At 44.1% G+C, this 13,096-nt stretch overlaps 1 protein-coding gene across 2 annotated transcripts in view; it reads right to left on the minus strand.

Moving 5' to 3' along the window:
• The window catches only part of MDN1 (midasin AAA ATPase 1), a 315,164-nt gene that overhangs the window by 125,871 nt on the left and 176,197 nt on the right, over nt 1-13,096 (minus strand). For both annotated transcript variants that reach the window (XM_040428764.1, XM_040428763.1), the window contains exons 52-56: nt 12,875-12,981; nt 11,097-11,230; nt 6,504-6,664; nt 6,145-6,262; nt 762-972 (exon numbers count right to left, since the gene is read on the minus strand). In XM_040428764.1, coding sequence (XP_040284698.1) covers nt 762-972; nt 6,145-6,262; nt 6,504-6,664; nt 11,097-11,230; nt 12,875-12,981 — 731 coding nt within the window. The remainder of the gene's footprint in view (nt 1-761; nt 973-6,144; nt 6,263-6,503; nt 6,665-11,096; nt 11,231-12,874; nt 12,982-13,096) is intronic.

Genomic DNA, 13,096 nt, shown 5'->3' on the forward strand with positions numbered 1-13,096 from the left:
TCCCAATCATTTCCCATGTAAACTGGGCCTTAGCTTTGGATACTCAAATGAAGGTTTTCTACCTTCTGAATACTTATCAAGAACAGACAATGAATAAAAAGGGAATTTTCCCCCTTCAACAAGCTAAATGTTTTTCTATATATCTCCAATAATACAGCATAAGGGTACTTTCACACTTGCGTTTTTCTTTTCCGGCACTGAGTTCCGTCCTAGGGGCTCTATACCGGAAAAGAACTGATCAGTTTTATCCCCATGCATTCTGAATGGAGAGCAATCCGTTCAGGATGCATCAGGAGGTCTTCAGTTCAGTCTTTTTGACTGATCAGGAAGGAGATATTACCACAGCATGCTACGGTTTTATCTCCTGCCAAAAAAAAATGGAAGACTTGCCTGAATGCTGTATCTGGCATTTTTTTCCATAGGAATGTATTAGTGCCGGAACCGGCATTCAAAATACCGTAATGCTGGATCCGTCCTTCCGGTTTGCGCATGCGCAGACTGAAAAATAAGGTAAAAAAATAAATAAATGCCGGATCCGTTTTTTCCAGGTGACACCTGAAAGACGGATCCTGCATTTCAATCCATTTTTCAGACTGATCAGGATCCGCCGGAACCGCTTGCCGGATCACTCTGCTGCACGTGTGAAAGTAGCCTAAACCTACATCGTAAAATCTCTGTAAATACAAAGATGCTGATAACCTGTTATATACCTAAATATACCATACAGATACTAAATGCGGTTATTAATGAATGCAGTTTACCAGCATTAATGTCTTCCTGATTGTTTGCTTGAAGGACAGAGGCCCAAGCTTTCAGCAAACTGAACTTGGTTTCCCAAGATGAGCAAGCAGCTTTTAACTTGCAGATCTCCAGGTCCCATGTGCTTTCTTGCTTAACCGGCCTCAGCTCTGTGACATTAAGCGGAGCACTTAGCTCTTTTAACTTCTGCACACATTGTACTATAGCGTCTTCCTGTATAATGCAAAATAAAATGTTGAAGCATGAAAGAGAGAATTCACTAACACACCACAGGGAAATAACAGGAACAATCCAATAACTCAATCTATAATGATGCTAATGCCGGGTACAGATACAGTACAGACCAAAAGTAAGGACACACCTTCTCATGCAAAGAGTTTTCTTTATTTTCGTGACTATGAAGGCATCAAAACTATGAATTAACACATGTGGAATTATATACATAACAAACAAGTGTGAAACAACTGAAAATATGTCATATTCTAGGTTCTTCAAAGTAGCCACCTTTTGCTTTGATTACTGTTTTGCACACTCTTGGCATTCTCTTGATGAGCTTCAAGAGGTAGACCCCTGAAATGGTCTTCCAACAGTCTTGAAGGAGTTCCCAGAGATGCTTAGCACTTGTTGACCCTTTTGCCTTCACTCTGCGGTCCAGCTCACCCCAAACCATCTCGATTGGGTTCAGGTCCGGTGACTGTGGAGGCCAGGTCATCTGGCGCAGCACCCCATCACTCTCCTTCATGGTCAAATAGCCCTTACTTTCAAAATTTTCCCAATTTTTCGGCTGACTGACTGACCTTCATTTCTTAAAGTAATGATGGCCACTCGTTTTTCTTTACTTAGCTGCTTTTTTCTTGCCATAATACAAATTCTAACAGTCTATTCAGTAGGACTATCAGCTGTGTATCCACCTGACTTCTCAACGCAACTGATGGTCCCAACCCGATTTATAAGGCAAGAAATCCCACTTATTAAAGCTGACAGGGCACACCTGTGAAGTGAAAACCATTTCAGGGGACTACCTCTTGAAGCTCATCAAGAGAATGCCAAGAGTGTGCAAAGCAGTAATCAAAGCAAAAAGGTGGCTACTTTGAAGAACCTAGAATATGACATATTTTCAGTTGTTTCACACTTGTTTGTTATGTATATAATTCCACATGTGTTAGTTAATTCATAGTTTTGATGCCTTCAGTGTGAATCTACAATTTTCATAGTCATGAAAATAAAGAAAACTCTTTGAATGAGAAGGTGTGTCCAAACCTTTGGTCTGTACTGTATATAGATCTTGCACATTCTAAAAGATGAAAATTGTTGAGATATCTGGAAGGTTAACAGTTCAGATTATCCCAAGATTCAATAGAAAACTGTTCTCCATGCTCAAAGGTATGAGTGTAAATAATTGCAGTACTTCTACACACAATCTATTTTTCTGGATCTTCCACCCACATCACCTTTTGGCCTTATTCACACATCAGTGAAGTAAGTTCTCCATGGATAGCACATGGATCCATTGAATTCAAAAGGTACATTCAGAAGCATGTTTGTTTGTTTTTTCTGCAGACCAATGAAGGTGGAAGCAAGCACTACTTGGTGGTCAGTTTCTTGGAGAAAACATGCCCATTCAAGTGTATGGGTTTGTGAAAACCATGGACAGCACACAGTGTTCGGTCAATTGTTGCTACAAATTGGTCACGTCCCAGATGACACATTGAGACAAAAAAAGGAGGCAGTTTTTGTACTCGCCAATAAAATCTCTCTCGAAAAGTTCATTGGGGCAAGCATGACAATTAGTAAAACTGTTGCCACTAGGAGGCGGACATTAAGCTAAAAATTGTTAACCCCTGCCAGCTATATCCCCTTCTACCCGGAGAGAGCTAACCATTTTGCGCTTATCGTCTGTAGGAGGCAATCCTGCAATTTTTTTATTACACTAGCAGTATGAGCAATAAAGAGAAGCAGTAAAAGTAGGGGAAAAAAATAAATAATCTGAGACAGGTTGGAACCTAGGAACTCACAACCCATACAGTGAATGAAAAAAAAACAAAAAACAAAAAAACGATGGGAAAAACAACAATTCACACCTGAGTGGGTGCTGTGTTTCCCAATAATCTCTGTGACAAAGATTTTAACAGTTGAGTATACAAAAAAAAAAATCTCCTTTTCATGTTTGCGTCACTGGGGAACACATGGGACATTCAAAAGCAGTCAACAGAGGAGGGAAAAAACAGGAGACGCCTAAGGAGGCAAGTCACACCAATGGGTGTCTAGAGCACAGTGGTCCGCAGCATCTTTCGGCCCAGTGAAGCATATGTGGATGCAAAGATATGCCCCTGGTAAAATTTTGTAAACTTGTGAAGAGACGACCATGTAGACGCTTACACACTTGGAGAGCACAGTGCCACAGTGACCAAGAAGCACCAACTGCTCTTGTCGAATGTGCTGCGACTCTGAGAGGGTGTGCCTTGTCTTTGGTGAAATAGGCCTCAACAATAGTCAACCAAATCCACTGCTTGATTGTGGCTCTGGAGGCTGTTGAACCTTTCTGGGGGTCATTACGGACTAGTAAACCGTAATACCTGGAGAACATCCAGATGATAGAGTGTTCTCTGGGATAGGCTAGTGAAGGGCAAAAGGAAGGAAGCACAATGTCCTTGTTAAGATGAAAGAAGGAAGCTACCTTTGGGAGAAAGATGGCACAGGGTGGAGAACCATGTTATCTTGGTGAAGCAGCAGGAAGGGGGCATTGCAGGAAAGGGCCCCCAATTCTGAGACTCTCCTTATCATAGTGATGGTAACCAAAATGGCTACCTTCCAAGAGAGGAGAAAAGCAAAATCTAAAAGGAGACTACTGAAGGGAGTTAAGAACTAAGCACAAACCCCACAATGAAGAGAGGGGACGATAGGTGGGAATAAAGTGAGCTACACCTGGCAGAAAAGTCCTAATTTGCGTCTTTGAGGGCAGTGGAAGAAAAAAATAAAAAGGAGAGAAGGTAGACACCTGGCCTTTGATGGAACTGAGTCTGGGGCCCAGGTCTAGTCCATATTGCAAAAAGGAGAGGACCCAAGAAAGAGACGAGAGATCATTGAGGACACAGTGATGATTGGCGACAGCCCTGACACCAACGAGGGAGACAAAAAAATTTAAAATAAATAAAATAAAAAAGACTTCCAGGTCCAATGGTAGATTTTAGCTGAAGCAGGTTTACTGGCCTTAATAATGGTCCTTACCACACGGTCAGAAAAATGACAAGAATTTTGAATAAGGGATAAGTAGATGGTGCAAAGTTCCAAGATGTTGATTGGGAGATTTGACTCCTTCAGCCACCAGGATGCTTGGACTGTAACATAATACATACATAGTACATAAGGCTGAAAAAGGACATTTGTCCATCCAGTTTGGCCTGTTACCCTGCAAGTTGATCCAGAGGAAGGCAAAAAAAAAAAAAAAAAAACCCTGATGTAGAAGCCAATTTTCCCCACTTTAGGGGAATAAAAAATTCCATCCCGACTCCAATCAGGCAATCAGACTAACTCCCTGGATCAACGACCCCTCTCTAGTAGCTATAGCCTGTAATATTATTACACTCCAGAAATACATCCAGGCCCCTCCTTTATTGTACTCACCATCACCACCTCCTCAGGCAGAGAGTTCCATAGTCTCACTGCTCTTACCGTAAAGGATCCTTTTCTATGTTTGTGTACAAACCTTCTTTCCTCCAGACGCAGAGGATGTCCCCTCGTCACAGTCACAGTCCTGGGGATAAATAGATGGCTGTCCAAAAGGAAAAGACACCACCCCACCCGGTGGTGAGGAATGGCATCAATGGTGAGGACATCCAAAACATGGGAAGGATTTCCCCATCTGCATGGTTGGAGATGTGAGCCACCATGTGAGAGGTGGGCACACACTGGGAGGAAGGACAATGGAGCAGTCCAGTAAGGATTTTGTTCCCTCTGAGTCACAATTGCACGCTCGAGAGGTTTGTTGGAACGAGGCAAAGGAACTGGAAGAAAGGAGTTCGTCGTGTTCCATGGAGGCAATCATTGAGTTGTACGCGCACAAAGTGGTTGAGTGGTTCGACTGCAGAACTGGGTGGACTGACCTGTTCTTTTAGGGTACCACTAACAGCTTGGGATAAAAACTTCCACCTGTGGGACAAGAATGCTGACCCCCTGTATGAATAAAGCTTCAACATGACCCCTTGGGGCCTAGTCCTGACCTAGGGTAGTAGAGTATTTTTTCCACCAGTGGCCTCAGAGTTAATCCCGTTTAATCTAGAAATACACAGACAGTGCCACAGATGCAGAGGCCTTCAAGTGAGAGTTTGGAAGCAGGATCAGCAGCCCAAACTGAGACAGTGTTTGACGAGTGAAGACTGTAATGGCTGCAGAGCAGGCTATAAAGGTACCTGCATTCAGGGGTGCCTCGCAAAGGTACTTGCCGGAGTGGGAGATCTGTAGGGCCAGAGACTCCAGGTGCTCAGGGTGGGCTCCCACATAGATATCCTGGAGAAGGGGGGCCCACCCGGTGATTGCCTTTGTGAGCCATGTCAAAGCAAACACCAGATGGAGAGCTGAACTGCCAATCACAGAGTGGGAGTCTGGAATCAGAATGTCCCCCAAAGGCCCAAGGTTGCTAAGGTAAGGCTGGAGGAGCTCCAGAGACTACCTAAAAACAAGTGATCGCACTGCAGCAAGTGATCATGTGTTAAGTAAGGAGGTCCATAGGGCTGGGGCTTAAAGGGGGAAAGAAAAGAGGGAGTCGGCAAAAAACATCTGCCAGGAACCCAAGAGAAAGATAGGAAACGAGGTGGAGGGGAAGAATACATACCCCAGAATGTGACACTCACCCCACTCAAATAATTAAGTAAATAAAACTCTGTAGGAGGCTTTTTTTTGTAATTTTACAGACACCAAGCTAAAAATGGTTAGCTCTCTCCCAGTAAGAGAGGGTATAGCTGGCAGTAGGAGCTAACACTTTTGGCATAGTGTTGGCCTCCTAGTGGCAGAAGCTATACTCCTGGTCCTGTGTCCCCCAATGACACAAGCAAGAAAAATGCACACAAAACAAAAATGGATGCAACACATACATTGTCAATGAAAAACTGACTTTTTTCCCCCATGGATAAAAAATGAACATGGACATGTGAATAAGGCCTCATCAGGGCTGAATAATATTCTGCCCTAATGTTGAGATTGTATCCATTTTACAGTCACAATATATTACAATACAAAAAATGGAAAGCTAAAAAATGCCTAATAATGCACAACATTTTATACATGCAAATTATCACCAGTAAATACTTTGGAGGGTATTGATACTTTACTTTGCGTGGATATATGTAACACTAAATGGTAACAATGTCATGGACTGAATATAAATACCTTGAATGGTAGCGGTCTAACAAGAACTTTCTGCAATAACTTTATGCTAGCAGGTGATTGAGAAGATGATAGACACTCCTGAATAGTCACAGATAAGGACTGGACTTCTTCGGAAAGTCTAGAAAGAAAATTAAATTGACATGGCAGTTAACTTGTGCATGAAAAGTAGCAGCATGGACAATAGCAAACTTTAGTAGTTACCCTCTCCAGGTGGTACATGTACTAACAAAATTGACACAAAGGCTGAAAGTTATAATGAAGACTTGCAGAAGCTACTAAACCTATGATAAAGAAGGAACAGACTCTCTTAATGAAAGAAAATGAAACAGGTCCTTTAAAACCATTGTTCTAACACTAACCTGTGAAGTTCATGTCCGAGCAAGATTTCTGAAATCTGTTTTACGGAATGCTTCGCAACCCAGTTCCAGTGAAGAGTTAGCACAGCTAGATCACCATGCTTTAAGCCAACATTTTCAGACACCAGCCTGAATCTATCACGCCACCTCAGGCAGGAGAAAACCTACAAAGCAGGAATCAGCAAGTAAGTTATACTTGAGAAAAGAAGAAAACTAAGCAATCCCCTAAATTGAAAGTTCTTTGCCTGTGTTTTTTTTTTTTGTCCCCAACTTTAGGGTAAGCACAGACACGGCAATGCCAAAATTGATGCAGATTTGAGGTGCAGATTCTGAACCACAAATCCACGTCAATAGGCAGTACAACACATTTCAATTAATTGCACATAGCTACTTGCATATAGAGGACGATACGACGCTCAGGTCAAGCTGGGTGAGGAGAAGACTGAATGGAAGAGGGAATCTGCTGACAAGTTCTCTTTAAAAGGGAACCAGTCACCATAAAAATACAGGCAGTGTGTTATAGAGCTGGAGAAGTGTAGCAGATTGATGTATAGTTCTGTGGGAAATGATCCAGTAAAACTTGTCTTCCCTCTATGACTCTACATTCAGATAGCTGTCAATCACTGATAGGACCGTCTGGTTGACTTCAAAGCCCAGAATGAAAACGGAAATCACTTTAATACAGTTTGTACAGAATATTTTTTTAACAAAGATATATATCAACCTGCTCAGCTCCTCTTGCTCTTTAACAGGCTGGCTCAAAAACCATGTTCAACCTGACAGGTTGCCTTTAATGGGTTTCTGTCAGCAGGAAAATGGGTATTAACCTGGCTGACATTAGCGGTATAGTTATGTTCAGCTGACATTAGTACATTAGGGCCACCTCACTGCGTGCCGCCGTTTGAGAAAAAAATAACTTTTATTAAGCTGGCTGACATTAGTGATGTCGTAATGTCAGCTGAACATAACTATATTAGTCCCACCTCACTGCGTGCTGCCGTTATTGAGAAAAAATAACTTTTATAATCTGCAAATGATCCTCTAGGAGCAGCGGGGGCGTTGCCCCTGCTCCTAGAGGCTCCGTTCTCCCACCTCTGGCCGCGCCTTGCTACACTTGATTGACAGGGCCAGGCAGCGTTGGTCTCCGCTGGCCGGCCGTGTCTCTTGTGGAAATCTTGTGTCTGCGCCGACTACTGAACGGGACGGCGCAGGTGCGAGATATCCACAGGAGACTGGGCCGGCAAGGGGAGACCAACGCTGCCTGGCCCGGTCAATCAAGTGTAACAAGGCGCAGCCAGAGGTGGGAGAACGGAGCCTCTAGGAGCAGGGGCAACGCCCCCGCTGCTCCTAGAGGATCATTTGCAGATTATAAAAGTTATTTTTTCTCAATAACAGCAGCACGCAGTGAGGTGGCACTAATATAGTTATGTTCAGCTGACATTACGACATCACTAATGTCAGCCAGCTTAATACCCATTTTCCTGCTGACAGAAACCCTTTAAAGAGGATCTGACACCATACTATGATACCCCCTGCTAATACCACTGCTGTATAGCTGGAAGAGCCCTGCTTCTGAAGATGTAATTCCTTTCGTAAAACTCCCCAACTAACTCCCACTGCGATACTGTAATCATTCCCCCCCTTGCGTCCTGATGATTCCTCCTGATGATGTGCATAAGCTCAGCAGCCCTATTCTGCAAATAGGCAGTAGTGAGGCCTGCCCATCTGTTCTGATATTACGCAATGCCAGCCAGCCCAGCAGCTGCTGATCATAAATATTCTAGACATGGGGCAGAGCGAAGGGATGAAGTTGTGGTTTACTCACGATTGACGTGTACAACTCAGAACCTTTTCTACCAATTGTGGGGGAATGCAAGCGAGTTTGATTAATAGAAAACGATTTAAAATCAGTGTCACACTGCATTACTTCTAGCTGTTTGATAGGGGTTACAGGTGGTGACAGATTCTTTAACAATGCAATGATCAGATACAATTCAGCCACATGATCAACTTATGGTCTGGACTTATTTCACTATAAAAAGTGAACTGAACACAGTTTAGGCCTCTTTCACACTTGCGTTGTCCGGATCCGGCGTGTACTCCACTTGCCGGAATTACACGCCGGATCCGGAAAAACGCAAGTGTACTGAAAGCATTTGAAGACGGAACCGTCTTCCAAATGCGTTCAGTGTTACTATGGCACCCAGGACGCTATTAAAGTCCTGGTTGCCATAGTAGGAGCGGGGAGCGATATACTTACAGTCCGTGCGGCTCCCGGGGCGCTCCAGAGTGACGTCAGAGCGCCCCATGCGCTTGGATGATGTGATCCATGTGATCACGTGATCCATGCGCTTGGGGCGCCCTGACGTCACTCTGGAGCGCCCGGGGAGCCGCGCGGACGGTGAGTATACTGCTCCCCCGCTCCCCGCTACACTTTACCATGGCTGCCAGGACTTTAGCGTCCCGGCAGCCATGGTAACCACTCTGAAAAAGCTAAATGTCGGCTCCGGCAATGCGCCGAAACAACGTTTAGCTTAAGGCCGGATCCGGATCAATGCCTTTCAATGGGCATTAATTCCGGATCCGGCCTTGCGGCAAGTGTTCCGGATTTTTGGCCGGAGCAAAAAGCGCAGCATGCTGCGGTATTTTCTCCGGCCAAAAAACGTTCCGTTCCGGAACTGAAGACATCCTGATGCATCCTGAACGGATTTCTCTCCATTCAGAATGCATTAGGATAATCCTGATCAGGATTCTTCCGGCATAGAGCCCCGACGACGGAACTCTATGCCGGAAGACAAGAACGCAAGTGTGAAAGAGCCCTTACACGGTGCCGCGGAGTGCATCACAGCCAAACCACATGTGTTTGAAATGGTTTTGTGAAGCAGTTTTAGGTAGCACAGTTAAAAAAAAAAACACATCACAACACCCTGGCAAAATCAGGCAGTTTTGCCATGCTACTCATGTAAATCCAGCCAAGTAAAGACTAAATGACTGTCATCAAAGCGGAATACTATTGTACAATGACAAATGTTGTAAAGCTGCAATTTTAAAATAACCTGGACATTTTCATAAACTAGGAAAAAAACATAAAAGAAACTGTAAAGTGTTAACGATTAGAACAGTTAGAAAAAAAATACAGGACTAGCATCCAACTGGCTCAGTTTTTAAACAATGTTCTTAAAGGGGTTCTTCAGGAATTAAGAAAATTTAAATGCTCAAATATTACCTTATTATAAATATATTCCCAATTATTTAGCTATAACGGCTCGTTTTACACAGGAAGCAATCATTAGAAGACATAAAATGGCCACCATCCTATTAGAACACACAAGGACAAGTTACTTCAGAACACTGAGCTAAAGTGCTGCCTCATCCTCCTCTACGCTCTACTTGTCAGGGATTATGATCCTGAATATAGCTGATAAAATCTTCAGCTGAATCTCTGTAGAAATAGAGTTCATGAGGAGACATAATACCTGACAAGCAGAGAAGAGAATGAGGCAGCTCTTTAGCTCAGTGTTCTGAAGTAACTTGTCCTCCTGTGTGATTAGGACAGGTTTTGTGTGTACTAGCAGGATGGTGACTATTTTATTTCCCCTAATGATTGCTCCCCAGACAAAACAAGTCATTATAACTTATGAAAGATATTTGGGAATAAATTAATATTTAAGTATTTTCATTTTCTTAGTTCCCAGAGAACCACTTTAAAGAGGACCCGTCAGCTCCTGACATGTCTGTACTAATTATTGCATCTGTTCATAGAACTCAGCGTTGTACGGTTCCTTTCATTCCACTCACTAAGGCTACTTTCACACTACCGTTCAGAGCGGGTCCGTCTGATGTCTGCACAGACGGATCCGCTCCTATAATGCAGACGTTTGGATCCGTTCAGAACGGATCCGTCTGCATTATAGTTTAAAAAAAATTCTAAGTGTGAAAGTAGCCTGAACGGATCCGTCCAGACTTTACATTGAAAGTCAATGGGGGGCGGATCCGTTTGAAGATTGAGCCATATTGTGTCATCTTCAAACGGATCCGTCCCCATTGACTTACCTTGTAAGTCTGGATGGATCCGCTTGCCTCCGCACGGCCAGGCGGACACCCGAACGTTGCAAGCAGCGTTCAGGTGTCCGCTTGCTGAGCGGAGCGGAGGCTGAACACTGCCAGACTGATGCATTCTAAGCGGATCCGCGTCCACTCAGAATGCATTAGGGCAGTACGGATGCGTTCGGGGCCGCTTGTGAGCCCCTTCAAACGGAGCTCACAAACGGACACCCAAACGCTAGTGTGAAAGTAGCCTTAGTCAAAAGTCCTAGAAATTAAAGGCGTTACCCAATTTCACAAACGGCCCCCCATGTACCGGGCCCCTCAAAGGGAAGATACTTACCCTGCACCCCGCGCCGCTCCTGGTCCCTGCACCACCACTGCTTCTTCTCCCTGTACACGGATGAAAACATCCGGTGTCGGAGGGGCACAGCCAATGGCATGAGGGGACGAGCCTCCCTAGCGTCACCCGAGATGCTAGGGAGGCTCGACCCAGTCTTCAAGTTCTCTTTACAAATGAACACTACAATGCACATATAAATTATATCCTACCTTATTAGTCGTTTCATCTGTCAATGGAGAAAAGCTAGACTCAAGGTATTCATACACAAGCATGTCCCATAGGTCAAAAAAGGCAGCGAGATGGACTACCACTGGATGAGGAAGGTCCTGATGGACAGCTGGATCTAATCACAAAAGGTCAATAAAAATATAAATAGTCTCTTTTCATGAGGTTGTATTTTCCCCAAGGAACAAATCGAAGCATGCAGTGTCAGACTGGGGTTCATTAAACTCAGCAGAGGAGGGCCCACACTCCATATATAGAGAACATATGCACATTTAATTGCGTTATATAATTAACATAATTGTACATACAGTACTATATGACCTATGAAATACGTGGACATCCCTCCACTGAACTATTACATAATACAGTCCTGGTGTTGGACTCCAGAGAAACCCTGGAATAAAAACTTCCCACTGTAAGTGTACTGCTAATAGCAGAACATTTGTGAATCAGATCATCTTCAGATGTATTATCAGTTTCACAATTGGCCAGCCAGGGAGAAGGAGACTGCCACTGAGAAAAGCTGATGTCTCCTCCTCCCTATACCGATGCTCTGCATTAACATATATGGCGCCAAAATCACAGCAGGATAGCCTAGGAGTGGTGTAAAAAAAGAAGAAATTCCTGCAGCATCAGTGGAGGGCACTCTCCAAATGAGTGTTTATGAGCTGTCATGAATTCAGAGTTAGGGTTCATACACACGACCGTGTTTTTTTATTTTTTTTTACAGATCGGATATGGACCCATTCACTTTAACGGGGCCAAAAAAAGATGTGGACAGCATACTGTGTGCTGTCTGCATCCGTATGTCCATTCCATGGCCCCATGAAAAAAAAAAAAAAAAAAAATTATAACATGTCCTATTCTTGTCCGTTTTGCAGCAAGGATAGGACAGTTGTGAAGTAGTGGGGGGAAAAAAAAAAAACTGGCTGCAGGCTCTCTGCCGGTATCCGTGTTTTGTGGATCCGCAGTTTGCAGCCATGTGCATGAGCCCTTAAAGGGAACCTGTCACCTGGATTTAGTGCACAGAGCTGGGGACATGGGCTGCTAGATGGCCACTAGCACATCTGCAATACCCAGTCCCCACAGCTCTCTGCGCTTTTATTGCGTTAAAAAACAATTTTGATCCATATGCAAATTACCTGATATGAGTCCTGTATCCGGAGATAAGTCAAGCGGAAAGGAGCCCAGCACCGCCCCGCGTCCTCCGAATCTCCTCCTTGCTAGCTGACGTCACAGAGCTGGAGCGCCGAAATCTCGCGCATCGCGAGCTAGCGCATGCGTAGTTCGTTCCCTGCGCTGATGCCAGTACAGGGAATGAACATGATGCTGACACTGCGCATGCGCTAGCTCGCGCATCGCGAGATTTCGGCGCTCCAGCTCTGTGACGTCAGCCAGCAAGGAGGAGATTCGGAGGACGCGGGGCGGTGCTGGGCTCCTTTCCGCTTGACTCATCTCTGGATACAGGACTCATATCAGGTAATTTGCATATGGATGAAAACTGTTTTTTAACGCAATAAAAGCGCAGAGAGCTGTGGGGACCAGGTATTGCAGATGTGCTAGCGGCCATCTAGCAGCCCATGTCCCCAGCTCTATGCACAAAATCCTGGTGACAAGTTCCCTTTAAGGGCTATACATTTCGCTGTCAAAGCAGCAAGAGTCAAGTGGGGTTTTTAATTTTGAGAAGCTGAATAGATTGTTACACAGATAATGCAGAAAACCACGATTTTTAGATTTGGAAAGCCAAAAAAAAAAAACCTACCTTTGTGAAATTCAACAGCAATTTTGTAAGCACTTTGTCTTTTTGGCTTCCTGGACACATGTGTCTCGATGAAAGATTGCTTTTGTCGGTTGATTAGAAGAATTGACCTGTCAAGAAAACATGTAATACGTTACATAATTTTTGTAATTTTAAACCCTCACTCTATCATACTACAGCTTACCTCCTAGCTTAACAGGAACTCCCACTTCCTGGGAAAAGTCA

Source organism: Bufo bufo, chromosome 4 (assembly GCF_905171765.1).
Source record: "Bufo bufo chromosome 4, aBufBuf1.1, whole genome shotgun sequence".
NCBI lineage: Eukaryota > Metazoa > Chordata > Amphibia > Anura > Bufonidae > Bufo > Bufo bufo.